We start from the raw sequence: 25,314 nt of genomic DNA on the forward strand, positions 1-25,314 counted from the left end.
TTCCGTGGACCAATTATCGTAGTTGTACTGACTGATTGGGTTGACGATGATGTTGTCAATTCTGTTTTGACGTTGCCGCCCTCCCCTAACTTGCGCGATGTAAGAGCGCCACAACGATCATGATTGCAATGCCCACTAGTATCCAAAACGTCCTCGTGCGTATAGATGTATGTGGCTGGTCTTCGATCTCACAAAGGATATTGCTAGAGGCATCGTTTGTATCCGTTGGATCGTCGAAGTGAGTGCAAAGTATCGGCGGCTCATTAGGGTAGCCCATGGCCAGGTGTTGTTGGGTATTATGGTAGGATTGAGAATCAACCCCAAGATTTGAGTGTGAAACGATTGCCATTACAAGCGGTACCAGAAGTCTCTCAAGCCTCTAGAGGGACGTAGCAGGGTAGAGTTGCATATGGGCGTTCGCCGATTATACGAAAGTAGCTGCCCACACATCCATCGACTTAACTCCTTTCCGACCCCCCTTTACACCTTCTAAGCTCCCCTCACACGCATCTCGCAATGCGTTAATCACCCCACGTTCCCTCTCATCGCTCACTTGCTCGTCTATCTCCTCTTCGAAGGAGCGCGAAAGGCAGGCGGACACTTCCCATTGGCCGTCCAACAGTCCCTCCCCACTCGGTACCCGGACTTCATTCTCCAGCTGCCATCCAGCCGCTAGAGCCAGCTCTGTAAGTCTCTTTGGTCCCAATACAGTGCGCACATTTGATGTGCTAGTGGGTTTGCGGCACTCCAGCGCGGCCTGGGCGAGCGCAGCCAGTACGTGAGGCTGAGCAGCAGGTTCCGTCGCTACCAATGCCCATTCTGCAAGAAGTAGGCGCTTGCTGTACTGCTTGAGAGCGCGGAAGGTGTCAAGGATGAGACTAGGAGAGGGAAAATACCACAGGCAGTGAGCGAGCACTGTTGCGTCGAACGGTCTAGCCTCGGTCATTGATGGAGATGGAATGGATGAGAGGTACTCCAGGGGCGATTGCTGGACCCAAGTAATCTGCTTGGCCAGTGGACCTTGCGAGATATGGCTCTGTGCTTGGCCGAGAGTATAAGGGGAACCTCCATGAGCGTCAGTCTGTGGTTTGCTTGTTAGGAACGCGGAACGACGCACCATATTCCAATTCGGCGGGGTCAACCGCCACCACCTCCCCCTGCTCACCTACAGCAGAGGCAAGGACAGTCGTGCAGTCGCCCTGGCCACATCCTAGTTCCAAGATCTTTGAGCCCTTGTGAATATTCCAATGCTGCAGGAGTGCTAGGCGGTGGAGGGTTTGGGTGTGCTGGATGTTGAAGTGGGCGGGGTCGTGCAGGGAGAGACGGGCGATGGAAATGGCATCAGGTTGAGAAGACATGTTGCAACCGAGAAACGTTGGCTATAGGAAGCCAAAGTGGGTTTTATAGTTGGGTGATGGATGTGAGAGGGACAGAGTGAAGTGGTGGTGAGTCAATGAACGGGTCTAAGCCACGTCGCTAGGTACCTACCCTGTTCGACATCGATCCACGCCTTCTTTTGTATTAGCGTCAATCTCGATCGAGAGATTGTAGCCTTGCTTAGTAGCTTTTGTGCAGCTGTGGACGGTTACTAAGTGCAATTTCAATTGCGCACGCTACCTAGGTAACGACGAGTGAGGTGAGCGTGTTCAGATAACAGATTTCCATTGACTTGGAAGGCACTGTATGTAGAGCTATTCAAATAATAAAACTACTCCAAAGCAATAAAACTAGCCTGAGCTGCTCAATCCCTTCGCCTCGCCAACTCAAACCCAAAACTCGGCGCCATGTCAATCTGCATGAAGCTCACATGACACGCAACACGCTGGCACCTCAACTCAACCGTAAGGCTATCCACCCCTGTGGGACAGGCGAAGTCAACTGTTGTGCTGTTCGGTTTGGCTGTGAGGTCTAGTACACCGAGCAGCTCTCCTCGTACGGGGAGATTTGAGTAAGATAGCGTATCATAGTCAAGCTCCTCCATCCTGGGAGAGACGGAGGCAACCGAGGGCGCGATAAGCTGCCAGACTTCGATTTCCGTAACATCTCCCTTAGTTGTGACGTCCTTGTCACGCGCAGAGAACTCGGGAGGTGGCCGCCAAGTGATGGCACAAGCATTAACGCTGGTGGACGGAATTGGAAAACGCATGATGGTCGAGTCCTTATCTTACGTCAGCAGCTGCAACATGCCAGTAAATACAAAGGACATATGAATAGATTGATGAAGGGGAGGAAGGAGAACGGTATCTGGAAGCATGAAATACATACCTCGACGGTAACATAGACCTGCACGTCCTGACCCCAGACAGCATTCTTCAATTTTCGGCTCACACGTGCAATCCTATCCGGCCAAGCATATTGATATACTTGAGGAGGGGGGATCATTTTCGCTGCCCGGTCCAACCCAAGTCTGGCGTCGCCATAGGGGAGCGCCTCGAGCTCGGAGTCGGAGAAGGGAAAAGCTCGGTACTTTGACAATGTGGTGGGAAGGAGAGCAACATTCACCGCTGATAGCAGTGCTAGGGCGAACGAAAAGTAGAGAACGAGCTTGGGCAGTGACGACGGCTTGGATGGCAAGAAGTCGTCCGAGGCTTCTAGTAACGGGACAGAGTGATCGTCTTCAGAGGAGGAAAGCTTCTCGGAATTTGCGACCGAGTCCTCGCCATCATCGTGTGCAAGAGGTGCATACTCAGATGGGCCGGACTTTGCTTTGGAGGAGAACATGACGAGTGACGGACAGTCAACGAACAGGACAGGACGAGGGAGGGCAGACCGTGTGCGCAGGCAGGATTAAAGCAAGCGATGGTATCATTGCCAGGTAACAGTGCAGATGGCGGGACTGCATGCCGCCCCGTATGTCTTGCTGCTCGCATCGCTCGCCAGAGAGGGTAGGAGTACAGTCCATCGATGGTCCGGCGCTTGTAGCAGAGAGATGGCGCTAATGTGCTGACGCTGCACGGCCATGCATAAGTAACAGACTAGTAGACCCTGCGGCAGGCGGCCCAAAGCCCCACTTGTCACCGGGCAGGTCGCATAAGCTTTCAGGCGGATCGACCCATGCCAAGGTCACAGAGTCACCCCGTCACCAAACTCGGCGCCCAGCCATTCCAGGGTGTTGACTGTGATGACTACTTCTGGCAGGTAGGAAGGGTGTGACGAGAGGTGGGGTAAATTGCTGAGCTTCGACACCCAACCAACTCTCGCGTTAGACCCTTTGAGCATACTTCACGTTACCCTCGCTTTTTACATTGTAATGCTCTTGGACTCTATCAAACATGCCCTCAATTTGTGGTAAAATCGCTTTTCTACTTACTCTCAGCGTCGATCTTGTAGCTGCCGCGCATGCCGGCTTCCACGTCCAGTATCCATGGATGTCCCGCAGTCCAAGTCCCAGGATCCGGCCAGAGATAGATAGGTTTACCCCTTTCTGTGGTATGTTTTTGTTCAATACAGCCTTTCAGTAGCGTATTCTGATATGAAGAAGGTGACATCGTGCATAATCCCCAACAATACTCTCGCAGCTCTCGCAGCTTCCTCTCATTTTCCGGCCACCCTGGGGATCTTGTGACGGCCCTTTATACCACGCATAGGGTTCCCAGGAAGAGAGAAGACTTCCCTAATATAGTCATACAGGATGTCCCCATCCAGCCTTTGGGCCAGCTATGTGTGAACATCACGATCCCTTTTGCGACCGAGGTAAACGAGATGGGAGTCATGTATTTCGAAGCACGGGATCCGAAAACAGGGAACGTGAAACACTATGTGAGTTACTATCGCTCATAGTGAGATAGCACTGATGCTGATGTAAGTATAGTGCTCAGACGTCAAGATGGCTGATATAGAGGCTTTACCGGAAGATCATCCGGCCATGTGCGCTGCTAACAATGAGACCCTTATTCCAATGCCAGATGAGTGGGCGTAGAGATAAGCTGGGAACTTGGAGGCATAACTGCCTAGGTAGAGAAGACAATGACTTGAATTGCTATCACTCTATTTGCTTAGTGAAAAGACCAGGTACTTTGAAATGCACTCAATTTGTTATAATCTGCAGGGCTTAACTTACTCAGAAGATGTATGCGTACAAAGAGTCTGCATGAAAAGTGCTAGGCAAGTTCCCAGCTCTCCATGTGAGGCTGAATAGGAGCCATTCGTCACAAACTCTGAATGCATAAGGGACTGGGTTTTAGTTATCAGGGGTCGGCACTACATTGAATAGGTTTGATGGACACGCCAACACAGAACTCGGCGTTTTGCTTCATTTATTCATTTCTAAGATGTTCTGCTATGTAACGAGTGTGGTTTATGATACGCATAATGAGAGGCGCAAAATCTGTGCACGCATTGAAGGTGTCTGTAAAGCTCGGTCACGCGAGACCTCAGTCTTCAGGTATGTCCTTGTTGTCCCTGCTAGATTGATGGCTCATCACTATCCAGACGGTACTTATGGCTTTTAACCGGGACCCCGCGCTTCTCAACAGTCTCGTCGTCATCTAAAGCGTAGACATGGCGCTTCTCCACGGTCTCATCATCGTCCAAGGCGTAGACGTGGCGCTTTTCCAAGGTCTCGTCGCTGTCGAGAGCATATCTATGGCGTTTCTCATTGTCGCGCTTCTCCAGAGTCTCGTCATTATCCAACGCGTACTTGTGGCGCTTCTCCAGAGTCTCGTCGTTATCCAACGCGTACTTGTGGCGCTTCTCCAGAGTCTCGTCATTGTCCAACGCGTATTTATGGCGTTTCTCGTTGTCGCGCTTCTCAACAGTCTCGTCGTTGTCCAGCGCATATTTGTGACGCTTCTCCAAGGTCTCATCGCTGTCGAGAGCATATTTGTGACGCTTCTCGTTGTCACGCTTCTCCGCGGTTTCGTCATCATCTAAAGCATAAACATGGCGCTTCTCGACCACGTTAGAGCGATAGACTTGATTGATCGAGTCCTCGCCGCGGCGGGCCAAGTCAGCTACAGGAACCGCTGCGGATAGAACGGGGAGAATGTTCAGACCGAGGCTGGCAAGGCTGAGTAGAGTAACAGTGTACTTCATGATTGAAATTTGGCAGAGAGTAGAGCTTTTGTTTGGGCCAGAAAAAGAGGTGGCTCGATGATGAGATGATATCAGTTCTCATCGTGCTCTTAACTATTTATGCATCTTGTGTACCGAAGCGTATGAGGTGGACGATCTCCACGGGCCAGTCAGTATCCACAATGTTTGGCCGATGGGTTAACGCTATCTCGTGTTTACGTTTGATGTAATTGCGTGATATTGGTGAAAAACCAATAGGAATAACGCTGAAGTGGAGATATGTGACCATGCTATGGGATCCGTAAGCACTGCAGTGAACTGAGACACAAGTGACATGAAAAGAGGCAAGATATCCTCTGTCGGTACAACGCAGCAGATACGATCCATGTTGCATACGGTGAAACATTTTACCAATGGGATCCCTAGGCGAGTAGGATGTGCATTCACCTTCCTCGCACTCATGCCACTGAAGTGGGTAACAGTGACCAGGTAGCGAGCATCAAGCTCACATGACAAGTAATCCGACCATCACTAGGGTAGCTTTGATAATGCAGCTAGCTGATTGATAGGTAACATCCAGTCTACGACATGTAACAGACTTTCCTTCATGCATAAGCTACGAGGTTATGTCAGTTCCTCGCGGAACCAGACGAACCAAAAGCGGAGATCGACAAGGATAGGTCTTGGCCCGGGGTTTGAGATCTGACAGGAACAGAGCTGGCTTGAATTGAACCCGTAGCTTCAATTTGATGCCCAACTGTGTGGTTCACCTGTGAACCTTTTTCCTGTTTAGGTTCTGAACGCGAGATACGTTAACCTCATGTAACTTCAAGGAAGATTTGTGTAGGATCAGTAGATTGACCGGTCTGATCTGAGTAAGAGCTGGGATAGATCTGCTGAGTTCTGCAGGTGACATGTAGGTCTAATCTCATCGAGGTGGCCAGGAAGTGATCTCCACAGACCTGCAAGGGGAAGCGATTACGATGCTGCGCTGGTAGCTTCGCACACCTGCATATCTACAGCTGTTAGGATACCTAGGTGCGTGGTGTTCCAAGTTTGACATCGAGTACCACTGCATGGGGTGTTTGGAATGCGTCGCTGTGTCGTCGACGAACCCGAAACTTCCATCATCGATTCAGTAAACCTCTTTGTTCAGCAAGTATCAAACAAAAGCTTGCGATATTTGAAGCTGCCTCAGGTCAACCAATGGCGTTGTTCCGGTCAAGCTAGCGTTCCCGCAGTGGTAGATACGTTATTGCAATACCACATTGCGGACGCTGCGTGTATCCAGCAATTCCTAACTAGTCCATAAATCTGTGGTACGCAAGCGGGCTACGGGGGCGAGCATCTTTGAAGTGTTGAGTTCTTTGAATTTTAGCTCTAAACACGTTGTCATCATGGCTCGATACGGAAGGCAATGAGGCTTGACAACAAATTGCGCGATATCAAGCAAGCCAAGATGTTAGCATTTCGGTCCCAAGCTTTGCTGAGCTGTGCTTGTAGTTATTGTGCGAGTTGAACACGATGCACGTGAGCCGGGGAGCTTACCCGCTGCATGCACCTTCCCAAAATGTCCGCGAGGTGCCAATCCGTCTAACTTCTTACAGTACTTACTACTGTGACCTTATCGACAAGCGGCGGAGTTGCTGTTTAGCCGATGACGACTTCTGTCGACATGCATGTAAGGCGATCCGCTGCACGGTCGGTGGTGTGGAGGTGAGATCGGCGCCACCCGCCGACCCGTCAGGAACCCCGATCGACAACATGGGTATTGAAACTAACTTTCAACACCTGTCTTGATTACTGCCAAAACTCTTATCAATCACCTTTTCGGCCTTGTCCCAAATCGAGCAGGACAGTCTGTCAAACAGATACTCTGCCTCCATTTGTCGACTACCTAGCAAGCAAGGAGTTCGAGGCAGGTGCATGCATAGCTCCGAGGGTAGACCCGACTCTTAGCGTCTGACCTGCATTAGTGTATCTCCACGATCCTCAAAGCTGTAAGCTTGTAACAATGTACAGGGGGAATATTCCTCCGGCTGATTCATAGCTCACGGGTGACCATTTCGAGAGTTTGGCCAATCCAAAACAGCTACACCACTCTCCTAGAGCTTTTGACTTGCTGGATGCATGCCGCGCCGGCACACTGTATCAGCCTGACGTGTCCACCCCCTGTAGTGCTCGGTCTCGCCGTATCCGCTTTTAACCCCGCCTTAGTCTATCTACTTCGACTAGGTATGAGTAAGCATAGTTTCCATGTAGCCACAAGCTGCCCTGCATGTGCTCCCCTGCTTGCTCGCGCTCTCCATGTCGTCAACGGAACTATTCGGACTCACCTGAGACTCCGGCAGATAGTGTAGCTGGACAGTGCCTTTCCTCCTGCCCCACTCATTGGGGCCATGCGTGACTCTCCCACCCAGGTGAGAGCAGATACGGTCACAGAGCTGTCCACACTTTTAGCCCGCTTCTCGTGCTGAATTGTTCCCCGCCTCTATTCTCTACCTACACTCGAGCAACCTGCCAGCACACCAGAATGCTTCCAAAATCCCTTGCACCTCAACTTCGCAGCCTCTCTTACAGCCTGCTCGCAGTGCTGAGTGTCTGCCTCGTCCTGAACCTGGGTGCCTTTATCTTCTCCGTTCGCATCTTGACACGCGGAACGCGGGAATACAGTGAGCTGCATGCTCTTCTCCCCGCAATCTTGACTGACGTATAGTAGCCTACCTTGCTGGCGACAGACCTCGAGAGCTTCCTCTTAAGGTCCGCACCATCCAAGCTGCCTTTCACGATGACCCGTCCCATTACGGGATGGAGGGTATCCCCGCTTGGGCTGAGTGGAACGCAATTCGCCCTCCCGGCAAGGGCTTCGTTTTTCTAGGGGAGGAGCACTTCGCGTTTGGGGTCTCGATGTGGCACCAGATGCACTGCCTCAACCATATACGCGCAGCACTTGTCAATGGGGACGATGGATCAGACCATACAGCGCACTGCTTTCATTATCTACGGCAGGGTATCCTCTGCGCCGCCGACACCACCCTGGAGTCGGGAGGCACGAGTAAGAATGCGGCTAATGGTGATAAAGTTGCCACGGGCGGAGGAACTGTGCATACATGCCGGGACTGGAGACAGGTGCATGATTGGCTGGAGAAGAAGCATGAGGGGTGGACGCCGGATATGTATGAGCGGTATCAGGAGTCTAGCTGAAACAGTTTTATGGAAACGAGATAGGGAATGTGAATTTGAGGTCTGCGGATCGTAAGAGGCATGCATCATCTACAGTGGTGGCTATGAATTATGCAAATACCTGTGGCATTTTCTGCTGAAACTACACTGTACACAGGCACGTCTGACCAGCCAGTTGGCACTTTGGTAGGATCCAATCCAATTTCATCGCAGCCAAAAGTCTACAGAAATGCGACTGAACAACTCCGTCTACTCTGACAAGAAAGTGCTCTCTTGCTTCATCTGCCAAGTGGCTGATCGGACATGCCTAGGTGCAGTACACCGTATACTACCAAGAACTCAAGACGTGGTGTCAATGTCTTCGTCGTCTTCATACCGATAGCATAACGGCCAAACTTCTGTATCAAACACTCTCCTCGGCGTCACAGGCACACTCTGAACGTCGAATGGCATCTGATGATCTGCATGGGCATCGAGATCGTAGTTGGTCAGATTGTGTGCGTTGAGGGGTACGCCAGAGAAGGCGGCGAAGTTCAATGGGTCGTTGCGTTGCCACTGTGTAGTCAGTAAGGTTGTACTGCAGAAGACGTTGTGGGCGCACCTTGTTCCACAAACGGTCAAGCTGTGCATGATGCAGCCAAAATAGTGGGTCATTAGGCGTGAAGCTTACTGCAAGACCCTGACATTCCTCTTCCGCCAGGGTCTTCGGACAGTCTCCCGCTAGATCGCCCCCCACAAAATTGTGTACGTGGTTGTGCAGTAGTGTCATTGCGTGCTGAAACCGGAAAAAGTCGCCAGTGGTATGCTCAGTCGAGTTACGCACAAACTCGGGACCGAGAGTGCGGTTCTGAGGCAGCTCATGGGCGAACCAGCCAGTTATGAGCGTCAGATTTCTCCGTAGCGGATGGAGTATTGGCCAAGCAAGCTTGAAATCTCCACTGGACGGGGCAAAAGCGCCGGTGGTGACAGTGCAGTCAGCCTCGGGGGAGGAATCGCAGTCTCCCGTTCCACCCAGCCCGTAATCGGGTGAATCCTCGAACACTGGCGAGTGAAACAAATCCGCGTGATCGCGCGACCAGTCCCAGTATGGTGTTGGCCCACTGTACCCGCAGGTACGGCGGAGAGAACTGTCGAACAAATACGAGAACCAGCGGTCTGTGCTCACGTAAGCTTGTGCTCGGAAGGGAAGGAGCAAGATGGAGAGAACACACGCCATGGCAGAAAGTACGCATTCCTGTGCGCGCTAGGTTCCAGAACCGCATGCGAGTACGAGAAATCATCGTACAGGCTCCTCTTTCCCTCAAGCACTGTATGGTTTTCCGTCAAGGATAGTCGCTCGTGTCGTATGCTTGCCAAGCACTACTCTGCATTAGCTATGCTACCTAGAGGCAGGAAGACGGGCGTACCTTGACAGCTCCTACCCACTGGACCTTTTCTCCATGCGTCAGTGTCCGCCACTCTTTGCGTATGAGAAGCTTGCTGCACTTTGGCGGTGTTGCCTCGTTCTCATTTGCATAAGAGAGCTGAGCGCTGTGGATGAGGGCAAGTAGGCAAAGAAGCAAAATTGAACGACCCATGGCGATGATTTAGCTAAAATGGGAACAGAGAGTAGGTACCGAAAGGTGTTGAGCTCGCGATAGACGCGATATAACCGAAACCCTAAATAGTCAGCTTATTATGGACGGCCCCCTGTACGCTTTGGATCGGCTACTACCTTCATACAGCATACTAGTGTCATAGTACCTTATCTCCGAGAGATGTTCTTTTTGAATCGTCCGCTAACGGTGTCTTCCTTACCCTCCTGTCCTATTCTTGAGTTTCTAACATCAAGAATCTACCCTCACTGACGTTCACCTGTGCCCACAAGAATACCTAACAATGTACACCTCGACGTACCTCACTCGCCTACTTACTTTCCTCCTGTGTATCGTATCACCCCTCTACCTCGCCCTGCGTGGCTCTGCCTCTTTTTCCGACATTGCAGTTCTTCTGTCTTCCCTCTCTGAACGTGCTGAAGCCCTCCACGTCGCGCTCACTTCCTCGCCCGTCACCCCTTCTGCGCCGATCTCTAAGGAAGCCTTCGAAGCTCCCGCCGAGCCCATCAGTTCCGTACGGACACACGAAGGCGTAAGAAGGAAGAAATACCCTTCACTTCCCAATGGACTGGCACACTGCATCAACTCCTTCGAGCAGTATTCGTTTCTCGCTGAGCAAGTGCTACAGCGAAAGCATGCGCGTTACGCCAAGCAGGCGCCCGCATATAAGGCTCTTAGCAACAAGCTCGGCTATCCTGCGCACTTCGAGAAAGCTAGGAAGGGTATCGAGGTGAATGCCCGATTCTCAGAACAGATTGCGCAGATCGCGAGAGAGGATTACCGCACTGGCTCGCGAGCGCTGGAAGACGAGGAGGATGCAGATTTTGGATCTGTAGACCTGGCGTTTGGTCATCTTTCGCGAGACTGGAGCACGCAAGGCGCAAAGGAGAGGCAAGCCGTATTTCCGCCTGTTCTGGATGGACTGGAGCAACACTTTGGCGAGCACGGTGAAGGGAAGAAAGTGCTTGTGCCTGGAAGCGGTATGGGTAGGCTGGCGAGCGACATCGCTGATCTCGGTACGTCTATCCTAATCAATCGAGTTGTAAGCGTGGCCTAACGTCGGCACAGGGTACGATGTCACGGCCAACGAACTGGACTACGGTTCCATACTGGCTTACCACCTGCTCACGAACCACACAACTTCACTGCACCAGCACACACTGCAGCCTTTCGTGACCAAATGGACACACCAGTCTAATCCCTCCTCACGCTACTCCGCTCTAACGGTTCCGGACCACTGGCCAAACAAAGCCGTCAAACTCGTCGAGGGCGACTTCCTGGAGATGTTTCCCCAGGACGGTGAGTTCGACGCGATCGTCACGTTGTTCTTCATCGACATTTCCCCAAATGTGATTGACTTCCTAAGCAACATACATCGGTTGCTGAAGCCTGGTGGAGTGTGGATCAACCTTGGACGTACGTTACTGTTCTCCCTACTCGGACTCATGCTCCTTGTACCTTTCTTACGATCTGAGTCGAGCTGACATGTATATAGCGCTGAAATGGGGCACCCACACTGCTCTCCAGCTCTCTGCGGAGGAAGTGCTCGAACTGGCAGATTTGCTCGGGTTCGATGTGGACCATACGTCTAGGAAGAGCATCGACAGCCTTTATGCAGAGCAGCCGGAGACGTTGCTGAAATTCACTTATGGTGAGCACCCGACGTTCCTGATTGAGGTCTTGAAGATCGTTGCTGATAGGACGGGCAGTCACACAGTTTTGGACAGCGACGAAGAGGAAGTAAGAATGATTTTCGCAACTTGCCAAGACGAAAAGCGGGGAACAATCTGGGGGCTTGAACTGAAGTACATACCTATGTAGCTCTAAGGCAGACTTGAAAGCTATCAAATCACCAGTAAGAGGAAACAGGCATATTTCACCACGGTAACAAAATGGTTGTCGGATAGTTGACTGTCTCCGAGCTATGCTATGCAGATTCACAATTTGAAAGCACCGCTTTTCTTGTAACACGAGAGCCCCGTCCCGCCAACATGATGTACAAATGGATGAGTATCTCGGTGCGACTCTCTCATACTCACGTTCTTACCTTTTTCTTGCGGCTCTATTCCGAATTGATTGAAGCTTGTGTGCACAGAGTGTACAAATAGAAACGAAGCACGAAAGGGTCTTTCGAAGCGAATATCGTCAAGCACGATCATGTCAGGTGATAATGGTTTTATTTACTACCATGATGTCAAAAAATCTATGAACAAGAAAGGGTGTTGCAAGTCTACCACTACTTTCTAGTAGTTGTATTTGTAGCAGAGGGTCTCGCCAGTGGTATCAAGAATATCCCTGATCTTGACGTCTGGTCTGAAGCTGTAAACGTTGATATTTGTGTCGAGTGTCAGCGCGTTGCCATCGATGTCTGTGCCGTCAATGGTGGTTGTGCGGACACCGGCGTTCTGGTTTTGCCAGATGCGGAAGTTGCGGTCAATGAAACCGTGGTGCAGCCAGAATGTCTGGAAGATGTTAGAGAACTATGTGTGCGTGTGTACGTTGATGAGACTTACAGGGTCTGCGGGCGAAGCGTAGACATCTTGCATCACAGCACCGATACCGTTGTGGCCCCAGGCGTGAGCACCGCCCTCAGAGCAGCCAGCCATGTCGGCGAAAGTGCCACGAGAGTTACAGGCATCAACCATGGACTGGCCGGTGTTGATAGTTTTAGCAGAATCGCCGTTGCGAGCGAGACAGTGAGGCTGGTTACCGGAGCCAGGACCGATGTTGATGGCGAGATTGGCGAATTGCTGCATTTCAAGTTAGTTATGAGCTGGTGTGTTGTGGAACATAGGTCTGCTTACGCCATCTGTCACACAAGCGCCACCAAGACCAATACCACCGAGCCACTGGCTCGAGAAGATCGAGGACTGGCCAAACTTGCCGGCATATTTGGTCTCATCAAACCACGGCAGGGTAGTGGTGAGGCCACAGCTGTCCCGGAGCTCCTGCTCGAATGTCCACAAGAAGTATCTGTGCCACAGCAAGAATTTTGAGCTGCTGTGCACCCTAGGTGTAAGGGTCTGGTGCAAAGCAACAAAGTCTTCGTAACGGCTTTTAGAGGCAGCGAACTGGCCAGTTGGGGCCTTGCCCATCAGACACTTTACGGCGTTGACAAAGTTTTGCCTGTCCGCGGTGGAAACCGAGTCCCACTCTGTGCGGACGCGGACGCTAGTGCATGTCGCTGCAGCAGCGTTTACACTGTTCACACTGGCTGTATTGACTCTCATCTTGGGCTTTATGAAGTTTCCGATGCTGTCTCCGACCTTGTCGCCAAGGTCCGAAATCTTGTCACCAACCTCCTCGGCACCATCGTGAATCTTATCGATGCCATCGTGAATCTTGTCGCCAATTTCATGAATCTTGTCGGTGATATTCAGTCCGGCCAGAGCTTCCTCGAGGGTCAATGTGTGTCCGGCAGTCTCGGCAAAAATGGACAGGGGCAGCGCAGGGAAGAGTTGCGTCGCTGGAATCGATTCCTGTCGCTTGACTGCGGCGCCCGTGACGAGTGTCGCGGCCGACAGGGCTGTGATGGTCGAAAAGTGCATAATTGCAGTTTGTGTAGTGAACGAATGAATTAGAATTAAAGGAAACGAGTGTTGTGTTGTGATCAGCGAGTGTAGATCAGACCGAGGTCGTCAGAAATGGCAGGAAGTTGGGATCGCTGCTGCCTTTTCCAACATCGGGACAGAGCGACTCTTTTATCTACCTACCGCGGAATCATCTTGCTAAGATGATAGGATCAGGATCACCTGTCCTAACTGTACACGACCTTTGACGCCAGTTCACGGACCATGACTGTTTGAAACTGGGGTGTGAGCTGCAACGTTGTATTGGCAGATGTGCGCTTGGCCGAGTGGAAGCATTTTCGGCTTGTGTGCCAAACCGCATCGGGCTCTTGACTTATCCTCAGTGCAGGGCGCTACTGGGGCCTTGCGTCGCTGGCATAGGATTTACAATCTCCGGGGCGGGGGTAGAGCTTCGCATTACGAGGCTGTGAGGCTGCCAGGATGTCGCACGCCTCCTTTCAGACCCATCAAAAATCTCTCCTACCGGGCTCCCGCGAGCGATTGCGTTCAACGACTCGTGTTCGGCATGTTGTATAAAAATAGTCGCAACCACACTCGGTACTTCTCTGGGAGTGCAGGAATGGTCAATTCGCACCGTAATGAGGTCATGTATTAGAGGTCGCATGGTGTCGCTTCGATTGTCGTTGTTGGCTTTGTCGTTGTTGGCTTTGTCGCGGCTGAAAAATCGTACAACCTCATGTGCTTAGCTGCATCACAACACCAGCTGAGAAAACGCTGACCAAATCGCAAACCACCTGTCGATCCGGAAACGTGAGCCTCGTGTTGGCACTGTGTGCTCCCTGCAATCGTGTGATGAACCTGTGGATCTGCATGGCCCGCCTGTTCCACCGACTTTTTCCCATCTTGCCGGAATCAAGGGTCATTGACCCGCAGCTTTGCCTCGACTCGCCGTGTCCAATTGATTGGGCTTCGGCTCTGGTGCGCCGTGATACGGACTGGTGTGGGTGCTGTTCGCGACGACATTTCTTAACAGACGCCTGGAGGTCGTCACGAGTGAAGACCGACAACAGAGCGGTACTCCGCGCTATCGCGATGGTGCTTACGCACGAAAGCATTTACACCGCCAGGGTGAGTTAGAAGGCTGGACATGAGGTTTGCGCGGCGAACTGGTTGGTAGACGAAGGTTTGCCAAGGGACAGAGCTAGAGTACAGCATCGATAGCTCGAGGAGAACACGTCTCCACGTGCGACAGAGCCCAGCATGACCTTGTGCGACGATGGCAGCAGGATTGATTGAGGTTGCGTTGGTAAGTAACCATATTGAAAAAAGCTTCAGGTGCGAACAATACGAAGCAGAACGTCATTTACGCAGCCACTCGCAGCTAGCTGCTCGTTACGACGAAAGGATTCGCATCTATCACAAGAGCTCACGCTGCTCCTAGGTTTCCTTGGCGACGTCTGAGTCCTGCCGTGACGATGCCTGTGACTTACCGTCTTGACCTGGCAGGCCCGGTCGCGTTTGACTGCAACTGGCCGCTGTCAAGACCCCACTCGGAACGGCCACTGGTGCCGCGGTTGCCTAAGAGCCTAGCACCTTGTCGCAGCTACAGAAGTCTCACTCCAAACCTCATGCTCCTTCACTACAGGATCGAGCGCTACCGACATTGAAAGTTACAGTTCCTCACAAGTGACGTCCCGTGCGTCCGCGCGTCAGTCCAGTGATAGCGCGTCATTGCGCTACTCAAACTACCCCCGCATTGCAGGGCTGCTCAACCTTCCCTCCACAGCAGCTACTCGTCGCCACAGCTACTATGACGACCACAAGGGAGGAGTCGCCGTTGCGCAGCTCGCTTGGCATGGCTATGCGTAGCCAAAATCAATACACATACCGCCTTCCCACGCCGCCACGAGTCGTTGTACCTCCGCCGACACTTTCCACGGACATGCCAGGTCTGGTGGTTGGCGCTGCATCTGGCGATCTCGACCTAAGCTTCCTCAAAGAGATGGCATTGGAGGATATTGTTCAGAAGAACACCTTGATCGATTGGGCATACGAACGGCGCCGGCAAGCGCAGATGATTTTACCTTGGCTCTTCCTGGGGCCGATGGTTGCATCCAAGGACAAGGATTTCCTCGCTCGCGAAGGAATCACCATGGTACTTGCAATCCGGTCTCGCGATGGTAGCATGAGTGGCGCATTGCAAGCAGCGCGCGACGCCGGCCTCGATGTGGCGACCATCGAAGCACCGACCTACCACGATCTCATCAAGAGATTTGGCGACACCACAAGGACAATAAACGAGCATGTTGCGAGAGTCCGTCAGTGCACCCCAGAACAAATGGCACAGCCCACGCTCGGCAAGGTGCTAGTGTTCTGCGAGTCGGGCAACGAGAAGTCAGCCGCCGTGATTGCGGCATACCTCATGGAGACCCTCGACAACTTTGACCACATCAAAGCAATGCAAGTCTGTCAAGCCCAACGTTTCTGCGTCAATTTTGACGACACGATTAAGAATATGCTTCGATCCCGCTGGGACATACTCCAAGCTGCACGCTCGGTTTCCAGCTTTAACATGCAGCAAGTCCAGGCGAGCCGCCTTGCAAACAACGTCGACCAAAGCCATTCGCATTTGCAACCTTGCACGGTAGCAAGGCCTAAACGCTCTATCGAGGAAACACGTGATGACGATGTAGAAATGGAGGATGACTTGGACCCTTCCGATGCTCTCCGATTTCAAGGCCGCGACAATACTCCCTTTCGAAGTTCCTACTAGGCAGAATCTGGTCGCTATGCGACGACTGTAGGCTAACACATGAGGTGGCGTTTTTCTTTACATGATACCCTGCATAACGATTGGCGTTCTCCTGCACCATGATCGCATCGAGGAATCAGCAAGTAGCATTTACTAGCAACCGCGAAACAACTGCATTTTTCAGTGCAGCGTGATTGAGTTGGCCGCGAAAGTTCTAACTCCCGATCCGCATCATTTTTATACGAATAATTCATCTGGTCTTGAGCATGTTTTCCGCGTGTCCGGTTTCACTTGCACTTACCGTGTCTTTGCCTTGTGTTTGTCGAACATTGCGCCAGTCGTCCCTCCTTCGCACACGCAGACCTTTGACTACACGGACTGGAGATCTTGCCCATCTGGCTTGTAGCTCGGATCAACATCTAGCCCAAATCTAATACAGCAGCAACGAAAGCACCATCAGAGTCAGCAACCATCTGTACCAAGGCAGTCGCGATGCTGAGGCCGACCCTCTCGCAGCATCATGTCTATATTGACGTCCCACCACTTCCATCAACCTGACCTCGATTTGCGCTTCCTGAAAGCCCGTTTTCCCTGACGTCCATTTCAATATTTCATATCATCGAGTATCGAATATTATGGCTCTTGGTCCGCGCCCGAAGCTTGATTTGAGTAGCCACCCAGGAGGTAGAAAGTACAACAATGGTTCAGTTCTACTGTCGCCCACGGATGCGTTCCGTATCGACCATAGTTTCTGCGGCGATTCTGATATAAATACAAGGATCCAAGTTGATACTGAGCAAGATACATCGACTGTCTTCAGAAGTTGTATTGCGTTGCTAAATTCATCACTGGCTCGCCGGGAGCCTATATACCCACCAAAAAGCTCGACCATGGCGTAAGTGTCAAAGTAGCTTCTCCGTCATCACTAGTTCTGTCAATGATTTTGAAATAATATAGGGAAAACCATTGACCGGTTCGTAGATCTTTCCGTATGCCTGAGGAGTGGGCTGAGCATCATGCTCGAAACGCACGTACCGATTCACGAACGCTCCCGCCAGCTGCTTTCCCCTCGTTACCGATAGATCAGCCACCTCAAGCAGTGCCTACTCAGCCACTTAATGACAATGCCGATGACGATGATGTTACGGACTCTGACGTGGAAGAGAAAGAGAACCGCCCAACCTCGACAGACAGCGACAAGCCCAATGTTATCAGCGAGGTTTCATGGAAAGCGATCAATTATCATATCGGCCAGTACACTCCGGCGGGTGGGCTTTTAGATGAAGCCGTCATCACCGAGAGGCAGCGTTTAGTCGACGCTGGCCTTCTATCCACAGCTACAAATCGCCTACAAAGGAGGTCCTGTCCAAGAAGTGTAAACTACGGATTTCTCCGAGAGAAGTATGATGAGCTCACGAACAAGAGGGAGACACTCAAGACCAGGCTTCGTATGCTAGGATACCAGGGCCGCCGACTACAGACTACCAGTCTCCCAGCGCGACCGACATCCATCGACGCCCTTTGGCACGCCGTCCAGGATCTCAGGTGGCTGACACACCGCCTCGAACTCGTCGAGAACCACGCCCACCACATTGCGAAAGCAAAGAGACGCTTCCTCGCGCCGCCGAAGCCTAAGAAGCTGAGAACACCACACGTGACCCGTCCCGACGCGCATGCTCTCTGCCTCCCTATATGCGGAGGGCGCAACGACCCCGGCTGGCTGGCCATGCAGGCCACAGCCAGAACCTCGCGCATCGCACGCGCGGCATTGCACAGGCGGTCTAATATCGTGATGAGAGGCGCCCCTCCGCATCCCCAGCAGGCGGGCTTAACTGGAATTCAGAGCTACTCCATCGTCGACGCACCGGTCTTCGGAGGTAGTCTCATCTCGTCCATGGCGGCTATCGCGCACGGGGATGTCGAGCCCGATGTGCCCTCTAATCTTGTCGGTCTGGATGAGGAGTCTGAGAGGGCGTGGAGGCAGCGCTGTCTCTGTAGGAGCTAGAACAAAGACTGTGAGTGCTCAGTGTCGGTTTCATGGATATTGGTGGCATGATGGTAGGCGCCGGCGGCTAGATTGGTGCAGGCTTAGATTTGTTTTTACTGATACCCTTTCGTATGTTGTTAACAGGAGAGCTATAACGTATGCTCTGTGATTATCTGGAGAAGGCTCGGATTCGGTATTGTCAGGGCCTTGGATATGTCCCTGGGTCTTCGCAGGCATTTTCTTTCGTTTGGCGTCGGTCGTCGTGCCTAACTTTGAATCCACCAACTTTGTTGTACGCTGAGATATGCTGGTCTTTTTGTAATGATTATTATAATGAAAGGACGCTGTTCGGAACCGACTGGTAGTAATCAACTTTGTATCATTTAGTGAAACACTCCTTTCATAATCTTTGCGCTAGGTAAGCTGTCCAAAACGCCGTGCCCCTAAGATATACGTCTTCCTATATCTGCGTCCCAAGCCAAGCTCGCACCAGTACCGAGTCTACAAACCCAATAGCATTCGCGCCGGATCCGTCTTCTTATCATCGCCCTTGTTCGGGCCCACGGGGCTCGTCGCAGCAAAGAAAAGCACCTTGATGGCAATAGCGAAGCCTGCGTGCAGCGCCACAACGATGACGAGCAGGATCTTGGACGTCTTCGCCTCGGTGGTGGAGAGCACAGGGTACAAGTTGCGCAGCAAGAAAGTGGCAGAGAACGCGAGGCCGAGGGCGACAAAGGTATAGTTCAGGACTGCACGTAATTAGCAATGCGCATGCAAACACGGTTGGAAGAAGAGACAACGTACTCGAAATCGGACTGAAGCTCACGAGCGCCACCACGATCCACACCAGATTTGCGTATCCGTACAGACACGCACACTCGAGCAGATTCGCCGACTCACTCCCATACCACTTCAGCACGCCCCAGAGACCCACGGGCACCAAGCCCGTGTATCCGTACACCAGCCCCGCGGCACCGCTCAGCAGCTTGAAGTCATATGCGAAGTGGTCCTTGCCCTGATGCGAGAGGTACTGGTTAATCGTACCGGTAAGGAACAAGATGACGACGACAGTGGTCGCGATCCACACCGGGCCGTACAGATCCGGGTTGCCCTCAAGCACGTCAAGGAAGTTGGCGCGCGGGTAGATGGTTGCTTTGCAGCGGCGCAGAACTTCGGCGGTATCGACGTCGAAGGCTTGCGCGTAGAAGGAGAGTGTCCAGAGAAGGTGTTTGCGGTTGCCGCTGTTCGAGGAGGCAGTTGCTGGGCCGGGGAGGAACGAGGACGAGTCGGGTTGGACCTTTGCGCCGCGAGAGGTGCCCGTTTCGAAGTCTGAGTTACGGATTAGTCGTGGAGCAGGTCTGGCGTTTGGCGCACGTACTGGAGCTGTGGAATTCGAGGTCCTCCTGCAGGTCGGTGTGGCCTAGATCGCCCTATGAGGTGTGAGCTGTGTACTTCTGCGGTGTATGTCGTTCAGAACTCTCTCTTACCTCCTGGTCGACGTCGACAACTACATCATAGCCTCTGTTTGCCATGACGGGCGTGTTAGAGCTTGGCTTGTGGTGACTTGCTGGAGCTCTACCTGCCAGATTGCGCTTGCGCGTTGATGCGCGCGTTTCACAGGGTCCAAGCTCTCATTGGCTGCAGAGCAGCATCCCTCGACAGTCCTAACAACGTCATCAGTCGACTCCAATTACATGGAAACGACTACCAGCAAGTAGAGCACCTTGTAGTTCAACTTGAAAACAATGATTAAGCAATGCAGTGACACAAAACGAAGTCAATACATCCGGCAGGGAGTGGACAGGAGGTGATACGAGCACAGAACACTGTATTATTAGGGAATCTGAAGTCATAAAACTATCCTCGGATCTATTCAACCATCTAGATATTAGACGAGACCGATATCACAACGCTACTGTATCTATGGCGCAGGCTCGTCCTTGGGCACGAGCGGCTCCACATTCCAGATGCTCTCCGCGTACTCATCGATGCACCTGTCACTCGTGAAGAATCCCATACGGGCTACAGTCAGGATAGTCTTCGTTGTCCACTCCTCGACGTTCTTGTAGCTCTCGTCGATCGACTCCTGTGTCTTGATGTACGAGTCGAAGTCGTCAGAGACCAGGTAGTAATCGCCATGGTCGACGATGCCGTTCAGCAGAGCAGAGAATCGGTCCGCATCGCCGAATGTGCCCTTGTGGATATGGTCGAACACATTGGCCAACTGAGGCTCGAGCTCGTACGACTTGTACAAGTGGGCGTGGCGGAGATCCTCGACGTCCTCGGACAGATTGCCGAAGAGGAAAATATTCTCCTCGCCAATCTCGCGGGTAATTTCAATGTTAGCGCCATCGCAAGTACCGATGATGAGACCGCCGTTGAGGCAGAACTTCATGTTACTCGTACCACTGGCCTCAGTACCGGCAGTGGAGATGTGCTCGCTGATGTCGCTGGCGGGGGTGATAATCTCGGCCTTACTGACGTTGTAGTCTTCCAAGAAGATGACCTTGAGCAGGTCACCGACATCTTTGTCGTTGTTGATAACGTCGCCGACCTTGTTGATGAGGTGGATAACAGTCTTTGCCATCCAGTATCCAGGAGCAGCCTTGCCACCAAAGATGGAAACACGTGGAGCAAGCTTCTTCCTCTCTTCTGGCGACATGGCCTTGATCTGGAGGTAGCGGTGGATGACACCAAAGATGTTGAGCTGCTGGCGCTTGTACTCGTGGATGCGCTTGACCTGAACATCGAAGAGAGCCGCAGGGTTGACTGTGACACCGTTGTGCTCCTTGATGTGCTCAGCTAATCTTACTTTATTGGCGAGCTTGATTGCACGGAACTCTTTCCTGAACTCCTTGTCATCAACATAAGCTTCGAGCTTGTGAAGTAGAGTCAGGTCCTTCAAGAACTCGTGTCCACCAAGCTTTGACGCGATAAGCTCGGAGAGCCTTGGGTTAGCTTGATGCAGCCATCTGCGAGGAGTGATGCCGTTTGTGACGTTTGTGAATTTGTCAGGTCCGAAGATTGTGACAAAATCCTTGAAGATGGTCGTCTTGATCAGGTCGGAATGCAGCTCGGCCACACCGTTCACCTTGTGGGAACCGATCAAGGCAAGGAATGCCATACGGACCATCTTGGGTTGAGACTCCTCAATGATTGAGATACGTCCGAGCAGCTCGCGGTCCTTGGGGAAGTTGCGCTCAACAGACTGCAAAAAGTTGAGGTTGATATCGAAAATGATCTTGCGCTGGTGTTAGTATACTCAGCAGCTTAGGTTCAGGGTTCACTCACTTGGAGATGACGGGGCAGGAGGTGCTGCATCAGAGGAACAGACCACTTCTCGAGCGCCTCAGGGAGAACTGTGTGGTTGGTGTAGCCGAAAGTCTTCTGCACAACTGTCTGGTGTTAGCACTGTAGTTTCTTGAATGCCTCCAGTAAACTCACTGCTCCACGCCTCATCCCAGTCCAGGCCCTCGATGTCAACAAGGATTCTTTGAAGCTCGGGGATAGCCAGGGTCGGGTGGGTGTCGTTCAGCTGAATGGCAACCTGGTTAGGGAACTCGCTCCAGGCGCGCTTGCTCTTCTTGAAACGGCGAATGATGTCGTAAAGCGAAGCAGCGCACCAGAAGTACTGCTGCTTGAGACGAAGCTCCTTACCGCGCTCAAGGTTGTCGTTGGGGTACAGAACAGCGGAAATGGTCTCAGCACGCTGCTGATCCGCCACAGAGCTCTCGTACTCGCCGGAGTTGAACTTCTGGAAATCGAACTCGCCGCTCGCAGCCTTGCTGCCCCAGAGACGGAGGTTGTTGCAGGTACCGGTCTTGTAACCGGGAACTGGGACATCATAAGCCACAGCCTGGACAATCTCGCCGCCTTCCCAGGAGCACTGTTGCTTGCCCTCATCGTCCTGCCAGCGGTTTACGTGGCCGTAAAATTGGATGTCGACAGTGATGTCGTGCCTTTGGAACTCCCAGGGGTTGAAGTCGAGCCAGTAGTCTGGAACTTCGACCTGGTATCCATCGACAATCTCCTGCTTGAAGATACCATATCTGTAACGCAGACCATAGCCCCAGGCCGGGTAGTTCAGGGAGGCCATCGAGTCGAGGAAGCAGGCGGCGAGGCGTCCGAGACCACCGTTACCGAGAGCAGCGTCGTGTTCCTGGGAAACAACATCTTCCATGCGGAATCCAAGGTCGGCAAGACCCTCTGCAAAACTTTAGCGGAGCCAATGGCTTCTTTCCGCGGAGTTGGACTTACTTGTAGCAACATCCTTCTGTTCAACGTTAAGCATAGCATTGTCCAAAGCACGTCCCATCAAAAACTCAAGAGAAAGGTCTGTGTGCGTCAGCCGTTATCCTTTTAACTGTGAATGCAGCAATCTTACAGTATACACGCTTGGGATCAGCAAAAGTCTGGGTCTGCTGCGTCTTATTCCAGTCCAAAATCAGACGATCTCTGAACGCCAGGGCGGTGCCAGCATACGCAGCCGACTCATCGCAATTAAACAGCGAGCGTGCGAGTGTGGTCTCGATGTGGCGAACGGTTTCTTTGTTGAATTCATCTGATGTGGAAAAGGGCTTGGGCATCTGTTGTCTTGTTAGTACTCAGTTCCGCGCGGGAGCTACCCCGCAAACCAGGGTACTCCAAGGGCCGATTGACATACGAACTTCCTCCAAGCCTCACGCTGCGGCTCTGGAATGCTGTTCTCTACTGCCTTGATCTCGCCGGGGCCAAAGCCGGTCACAGTTCTCTTGTGCTTGGGGCGAGTGAAGTTCGCCGGCCCGACGGGACCCTTCAGGTCAGCGAGTGGGGCACTTGTTGAGGGCCGACGCTCCCGGGGCGAAGTACTCGTAGTCGCCATCTTGAGGATATCAATTGCAGAGAACGGCGAATTGCTAAGTGAGTGTCGATGGCGCACTGGAGAGGGAGGGGTTGAAGGGCGAATTGTGGAAGAGGGAGGGGAGGTATAAGTATAGAGGAAGTGCCGGAAGCTTATGGACCAAGCGTTGAGCTTAGAAAGCCTGAATGTACGCGCGAAGGTCCGATTGTTTACAATCAAGAAAGATGATGGCAACGGATGTTGATACCGCAACAAGAGCTACGGCAAACAGGAGCGAAGGATGATCAGACGTCAATTAACATCAGGAGACACCGACGACTATAATCGAATGCGGGGAAGCGATCGAGGGCTGGCTGCTAGCAAGAGCTCAACAGTGTTGAGCTGCAGCTTGATGCACGCGGTGGATGAACCGCATGGGGTTTGGGGCTTAGTGGGGTAGCCAGACCTCTCGCCAACCAAACTTCGAGCTCCGAGCGGTTGGCTAACTCAACTGAGAAGACATCCAATGCACTTGTGGCATCATGAGGATTCAAGTGTGCGCTAGAGAGTTTCTTTCATGATAAAGTTGTGGCCTGTGTAAACATTAGCTGGTGGTGTGATGGAGGGGAACGACCGTGACGTCGGTGGATGCCAGACACGGAGGAAAGCTCGGGCTACGGTGTGCGACTCCGAGGAAGCAGACTAGACAACGTGTCTGACTCTGTCAGCCTTGCGCACATGTTCAAGTCACGACACGAAATTAGCCAACATATTGAGATGAAGTAAAGGTATGATGTGTGAATTATTGTTTGATGACGTGCTACAAGAATGCTAGATGGCGCCACAAGAAGGGCTGCCACGATTGTGCGAGGGTATCGTGCAAACAATGCAACAAATGAGGCCGCTGAATGCGGACCTCCAAGCCAAGACATGCCCATAAACTCCTTAATGCTGATGCCGCTGAAATGCTGGATGACTGAGAATGCTGGAACGGTTTGGGTATCGTAAGCGCTGCAAGAGAAGCGAAACACACACCGAAGTGCGGAAAAGGCGATGCAAACTACGAAAACACCAAGTCGGCGCCTAAGGGCTGGGCTCTGGTGTCTGAACGCCATTCTTCCACGTTGCTGTGCCCGGCAGATCGATGGAGAAGTTTCGGCGTCGGCTCATCTTTGCGATGCATTCATTTTCGTTCGTTGAATCCACTGCAACAGGCAGTGTCTTGGTACATTGCATGTCCTGCAGCATACTATCCATCATGCCCTCGGTGATGCGGCAGAGTCCGTAGTCTGTATCCTGAAGAATCGCTCGCTTTGTGGCTTCGAGTTCCTGGATGGTGAACTGATTCCGGCTCATGCCTACTGCCCAATAGTGTGCAGAACGACGAGTATCACTGAAGAAACCATGGGCCAAGGACAAGGCAGCTAAGACAAGGACGTCTGGGCTGACAGATTCATGATGACATGTGTCGGTCTTCATGAAAAATTTGAGATCCCTGGAATAGTCGGATGGCAGCAGGGTCTCGCGCCACGTTGCAGCGAAGCGGCAGGACAGGGCATCAAGTATACAGGCAGCAAAGGCAATGACCTCGTCCGGCAGGCATGATCGTTCCAGGAAGCCACGGAGGGTCGGCACAGAAGGTCGGGATGTGGAGACCTCGAACGGAACGAGGTTGGCAAGATGAGTTGCATGTGCTAAACATAGTGGTCAGCACTGGCGTCCAATAATGAGTGTGGCGAGTAGGGCAGCATTGACATGAAAACTCATCGATCGACAGGAACACCCTGGAATGTGGGTTTGCAGAGAAAAGGGGATTGGACCTGCAATGACGTCGCGCGAGTCGGGTCATGCTAGTATGCAGGGGAACGTCGCTCAGCCGAACAAGTCCCACATATCCAAGACCAACAACAAACTTGTCTTCGAGTGGTAATGTTGCACGTGTAAAAAATGCAATGTTGGATTGTTGGCAGACTAACCTTGTAATTCAGGAGCGAACTCCTGCAGGTCTGACGTTGATGTCGGTTGATCGATGTTATGCTCCTTTGCAGGGGGAGGTGTCGGCAAGTTGGACAGCGAACCACAAGTTGCGAAGTACAGGTCCAACTCCTCGTCGGTCATGTCGCTGGTGATTGAGAAAGCTGGCGAGAGTTCCATCTTGGAGTGTTTGTGGTGTGCGATTCTTGGATGTGTGGTTGTAGGGATTTTGTTTGCGGTTTCACGGCTTCTTGTAGAGTGAAAGATGGTTTGAGGTTGCTCGAACAATCATTCCAGTGTTTCGTTTGTCGAGACGCAAATTGAAGGATCGAAATGTCGTGGTCGCTTGAGATCAGTCGGCAAGGGGAGAGGGATAAAAGGCCGACAATGAGGGCATCCACAGCGCTATATACTGCTGTCCCAAAAAGACGACAGCATTCGAAACGGTGAAGCGGCTGACG

The 25,314-nt window shown here is 52.2% G+C and overlaps 13 protein-coding genes across 13 annotated transcripts; 5 read left to right on the forward strand and 8 right to left on the reverse strand.

Moving 5' to 3' along the window:
• Positions 1 to 312: 312 nt before the first annotated feature.
• Positions 313 to 1,433, reverse strand: C7974DRAFT_188622 (S-adenosyl-L-methionine-dependent methyltransferase). Its single transcript, XM_046136536.1, has 2 exons — positions 1,118 to 1,433; positions 313 to 1,065 (listed from the first exon to the last, which is right to left on the reverse strand). Exons 1-2 carry the CDS (start codon positions 1,356 to 1,358, stop codon positions 425 to 427), a joined length of 882 nt encoding a protein of 293 aa, XP_045997309.1. The 5' UTR covers positions 1,359 to 1,433; the 3' UTR covers positions 313 to 424.
• Positions 1,434 to 1,645: 212 nt separating this feature from the next.
• C7974DRAFT_394693 (uncharacterized protein) lies at positions 1,646 to 2,883 on the reverse strand. The gene is made up of 2 exons (XM_046141913.1): positions 2,266 to 2,883; positions 1,646 to 2,158 (listed from the first exon to the last, which is right to left on the reverse strand). Exons 1-2 carry the CDS (start codon positions 2,719 to 2,721, stop codon positions 1,742 to 1,744), a joined length of 873 nt encoding a protein of 290 aa, XP_045997310.1. The 5' UTR covers positions 2,722 to 2,883; the 3' UTR covers positions 1,646 to 1,741.
• A 192-nt stretch (positions 2,884 to 3,075) lies between these two features.
• Positions 3,076 to 4,031, forward strand: C7974DRAFT_188637 (uncharacterized protein). The gene is made up of 3 exons (XM_046136537.1): positions 3,076 to 3,429; positions 3,482 to 3,759; positions 3,812 to 4,031. The coding sequence occupies exons 1-3, from the start codon at positions 3,273 to 3,275 to the stop codon at positions 3,917 to 3,919; spliced, it is 543 nt and encodes a 180-aa protein (XP_045997311.1). The 5' UTR covers positions 3,076 to 3,272; the 3' UTR covers positions 3,920 to 4,031.
• Positions 4,032 to 4,203: 172 nt separating this feature from the next.
• Positions 4,204 to 5,172, reverse strand: C7974DRAFT_394695 (uncharacterized protein). Its single transcript, XM_046141914.1, has one exon. The coding sequence runs from the start codon at positions 5,032 to 5,034 to the stop codon at positions 4,405 to 4,407; it is 630 nt and encodes a 209-aa protein (XP_045997312.1). The 5' UTR covers positions 5,035 to 5,172; the 3' UTR covers positions 4,204 to 4,404.
• Positions 5,173 to 7,460: 2,288 nt separating this feature from the next.
• Positions 7,461 to 8,290, forward strand: C7974DRAFT_188648 (uncharacterized protein). Its single transcript, XM_046136538.1, has 2 exons — positions 7,461 to 7,685; positions 7,733 to 8,290. The coding sequence occupies exons 1-2, from the start codon at positions 7,547 to 7,549 to the stop codon at positions 8,215 to 8,217; spliced, it is 624 nt and encodes a 207-aa protein (XP_045997313.1). The 5' UTR covers positions 7,461 to 7,546; the 3' UTR covers positions 8,218 to 8,290.
• Position 8,291: 1 nt separating this feature from the next.
• On the reverse strand, positions 8,292 to 9,951 carry C7974DRAFT_188657 (uncharacterized protein). Its single transcript, XM_046136540.1, has 5 exons — positions 9,911 to 9,951; positions 9,603 to 9,855; positions 9,408 to 9,555; positions 8,798 to 9,351; positions 8,292 to 8,751 (listed from the first exon to the last, which is right to left on the reverse strand). The coding sequence occupies exons 2-5, from the start codon at positions 9,771 to 9,773 to the stop codon at positions 8,536 to 8,538; spliced, it is 1,089 nt and encodes a 362-aa protein (XP_045997314.1). The 5' UTR covers positions 9,774 to 9,855; positions 9,911 to 9,951; the 3' UTR covers positions 8,292 to 8,535.
• Positions 9,952 to 10,074: 123 nt separating this feature from the next.
• On the forward strand, positions 10,075 to 11,612 carry C7974DRAFT_376374 (N2227-like protein-domain-containing protein; the record flags this gene model as incomplete). Its single annotated transcript, XM_046140271.1, has 3 exons — positions 10,075 to 10,807; positions 10,860 to 11,207; positions 11,287 to 11,612. The coding sequence occupies 3 exons, from the start codon at positions 10,075 to 10,077 to the stop codon at positions 11,610 to 11,612; spliced, it is 1,407 nt and encodes a 468-aa protein (XP_045997315.1).
• Positions 11,613 to 12,034: 422 nt separating this feature from the next.
• C7974DRAFT_376375 (uncharacterized protein) lies at positions 12,035 to 13,339 on the reverse strand (the record flags this gene model as incomplete). The annotated part of the gene is made up of 3 exons (XM_046140272.1): positions 12,035 to 12,253; positions 12,305 to 12,541; positions 12,596 to 13,339. The coding sequence occupies 3 exons, from the start codon at positions 13,337 to 13,339 to the stop codon at positions 12,035 to 12,037; spliced, it is 1,200 nt and encodes a 399-aa protein (XP_045997316.1).
• A 1,444-nt stretch (positions 13,340 to 14,783) lies between these two features.
• On the forward strand, positions 14,784 to 16,110 carry C7974DRAFT_188678 (uncharacterized protein). Its single transcript, XM_046136541.1, has one exon. It carries the CDS (start codon positions 15,132 to 15,134, stop codon positions 16,092 to 16,094), a length of 963 nt encoding a protein of 320 aa, XP_045997317.1. The 5' UTR covers positions 14,784 to 15,131; the 3' UTR covers positions 16,095 to 16,110.
• An 853-nt stretch (positions 16,111 to 16,963) lies between these two features.
• Positions 16,964 to 18,078, forward strand: C7974DRAFT_376377 (uncharacterized protein; the record flags this gene model as incomplete). The annotated part of the gene is made up of 2 exons (XM_046140273.1): positions 16,964 to 16,968; positions 17,055 to 18,078. The coding sequence occupies 2 exons, from the start codon at positions 16,964 to 16,966 to the stop codon at positions 18,076 to 18,078; spliced, it is 1,029 nt and encodes a 342-aa protein (XP_045997318.1).
• A 292-nt stretch (positions 18,079 to 18,370) lies between these two features.
• Positions 18,371 to 19,630, reverse strand: C7974DRAFT_472319 (Yip1 domain-containing family). Its single transcript, XM_046146536.1, has 4 exons — positions 19,548 to 19,630; positions 19,439 to 19,490; positions 18,865 to 19,389; positions 18,371 to 18,809 (listed from the first exon to the last, which is right to left on the reverse strand). The coding sequence occupies exons 1-4, from the start codon at positions 19,590 to 19,592 to the stop codon at positions 18,562 to 18,564; spliced, it is 870 nt and encodes a 289-aa protein (XP_045997319.1). The 5' UTR covers positions 19,593 to 19,630; the 3' UTR covers positions 18,371 to 18,561.
• Positions 19,631 to 19,662: 32 nt separating this feature from the next.
• Positions 19,663 to 23,050, reverse strand: C7974DRAFT_188722 (glycogen phosphorylase-like protein). Its single transcript, XM_046136542.1, has 6 exons — positions 22,724 to 23,050; positions 22,445 to 22,646; positions 22,318 to 22,395; positions 21,505 to 22,266; positions 21,352 to 21,455; positions 19,663 to 21,301 (listed from the first exon to the last, which is right to left on the reverse strand). The coding sequence occupies exons 1-6, from the start codon at positions 22,919 to 22,921 to the stop codon at positions 19,982 to 19,984; spliced, it is 2,664 nt and encodes an 887-aa protein (XP_045997320.1). The 5' UTR covers positions 22,922 to 23,050; the 3' UTR covers positions 19,663 to 19,981.
• A 619-nt stretch (positions 23,051 to 23,669) lies between these two features.
• Positions 23,670 to 25,228, reverse strand: C7974DRAFT_188786 (uncharacterized protein). The gene is made up of 2 exons (XM_046136544.1): positions 24,856 to 25,228; positions 23,670 to 24,573 (listed from the first exon to the last, which is right to left on the reverse strand). Exons 1-2 carry the CDS (start codon positions 25,031 to 25,033, stop codon positions 23,963 to 23,965), a joined length of 789 nt encoding a protein of 262 aa, XP_045997321.1. The 5' UTR covers positions 25,034 to 25,228; the 3' UTR covers positions 23,670 to 23,962.
• Between the last annotated feature and the right edge of the window lie 86 nt (positions 25,229 to 25,314).

Source organism: Boeremia exigua (genome assembly GCF_020726555.1).
Source record: "Boeremia exigua strain MPI-SDFR-AT-0100 chromosome Unknown C7974scaffold_6, whole genome shotgun sequence".
Taxonomy (NCBI): Eukaryota; Fungi; Ascomycota; class Dothideomycetes; order Pleosporales; family Didymellaceae; genus Boeremia; species Boeremia exigua.

Coding starts and splice junctions, on each gene's coding strand:
- C7974DRAFT_188637 (XM_046136537.1), top strand. CDS start 3,273: ATGCCCTCAATTTGTGGTAAAATCGCTTTTCTACTTACTCTCAGCGTC. Junction 3,430..3,481: donor TAGGTTTACCCCTTTCTGTG/GTATGTTTTTGT, acceptor GATATGAAGAAG/GTGACATCGTGCATAATCCC. Junction 3,760..3,811: donor CAGGGAACGTGAAACACTAT/GTGAGTTACTAT, acceptor ATGTAAGTATAG/TGCTCAGACGTCAAGATGGC.
- C7974DRAFT_188786 (XM_046136544.1), bottom strand. CDS start 25,033: ATGGAACTCTCGCCAGCTTTCTCAATCACCAGCGACATGACCGACGAG. Junction 24,574..24,855: donor GTTCGCTCCTGAATTACAAG/GTTAGTCTGCCA, acceptor CACTATGTTTAG/CACATGCAACTCATCTTGCC.
- C7974DRAFT_188622 (XM_046136536.1), bottom strand. CDS start 1,358: ATGTCTTCTCAACCTGATGCCATTTCCATCGCCCGTCTCTCCCTGCAC. Junction 1,066..1,117: donor CCCCGCCGAATTGGAATATG/GTGCGTCGTTCC, acceptor ACGCTCATGGAG/GTTCCCCTTATACTCTCGGC.
- C7974DRAFT_188648 (XM_046136538.1), top strand. CDS start 7,547: ATGCTTCCAAAATCCCTTGCACCTCAACTTCGCAGCCTCTCTTACAGC. Junction 7,686..7,732: donor ACGCGGAACGCGGGAATACA/GTGAGCTGCATG, acceptor GACGTATAGTAG/CCTACCTTGCTGGCGACAGA.
- C7974DRAFT_188657 (XM_046136540.1), bottom strand. CDS start 9,773: ATGGGTCGTTCAATTTTGCTTCTTTGCCTACTTGCCCTCATCCACAGC. Junction 9,352..9,407: donor TGCGTACTTTCTGCCATGGC/GTGTGTTCTCTC, acceptor ACGTGAGCACAG/ACCGCTGGTTCTCGTATTTG. Junction 8,752..8,797: donor TTGACCGTTTGTGGAACAAG/GTGCGCCCACAA, acceptor CTGACTACACAG/TGGCAACGCAACGACCCATT.
- C7974DRAFT_394695 (XM_046141914.1), bottom strand. CDS start 5,034: ATGAAGTACACTGTTACTCTACTCAGCCTTGCCAGCCTCGGTCTGAAC.
- C7974DRAFT_188722 (XM_046136542.1), bottom strand. CDS start 22,921: ATGGCGACTACGAGTACTTCGCCCCGGGAGCGTCGGCCCTCAACAAGT. Junction 22,647..22,723: donor GTGAGGCTTGGAGGAAGTTC/GTATGTCAATCG, acceptor ACAAGACAACAG/ATGCCCAAGCCCTTTTCCAC. Junction 21,302..21,351: donor TCCTGCCCCGTCATCTCCAA/GTGAGTGAACCC, acceptor CACCAGCGCAAG/ATCATTTTCGATATCAACCT.
- C7974DRAFT_472319 (XM_046146536.1), bottom strand. CDS start 19,592: ATGGCAAACAGAGGCTATGATGTAGTTGTCGACGTCGACCAGGAG. Junction 19,491..19,547: donor TTGTCGACGTCGACCAGGAG/GTAAGAGAGAGT, acceptor CACACCTCATAG/GGCGATCTAGGCCACACCGA. Junction 18,810..18,864: donor GAGCTTCAGTCCGATTTCGA/GTACGTTGTCTC, acceptor AATTACGTGCAG/TCCTGAACTATACCTTTGTC.
- C7974DRAFT_394693 (XM_046141913.1), bottom strand. CDS start 2,721: ATGTTCTCCTCCAAAGCAAAGTCCGGCCCATCTGAGTATGCACCTCTT. Junction 2,159..2,265: donor AGGTCTATGTTACCGTCGAG/GTATGTATTTCA, acceptor ACGTAAGATAAG/GACTCGACCATCATGCGTTT.
- C7974DRAFT_188678 (XM_046136541.1), top strand. CDS start 15,132: ATGACGACCACAAGGGAGGAGTCGCCGTTGCGCAGCTCGCTTGGCATG.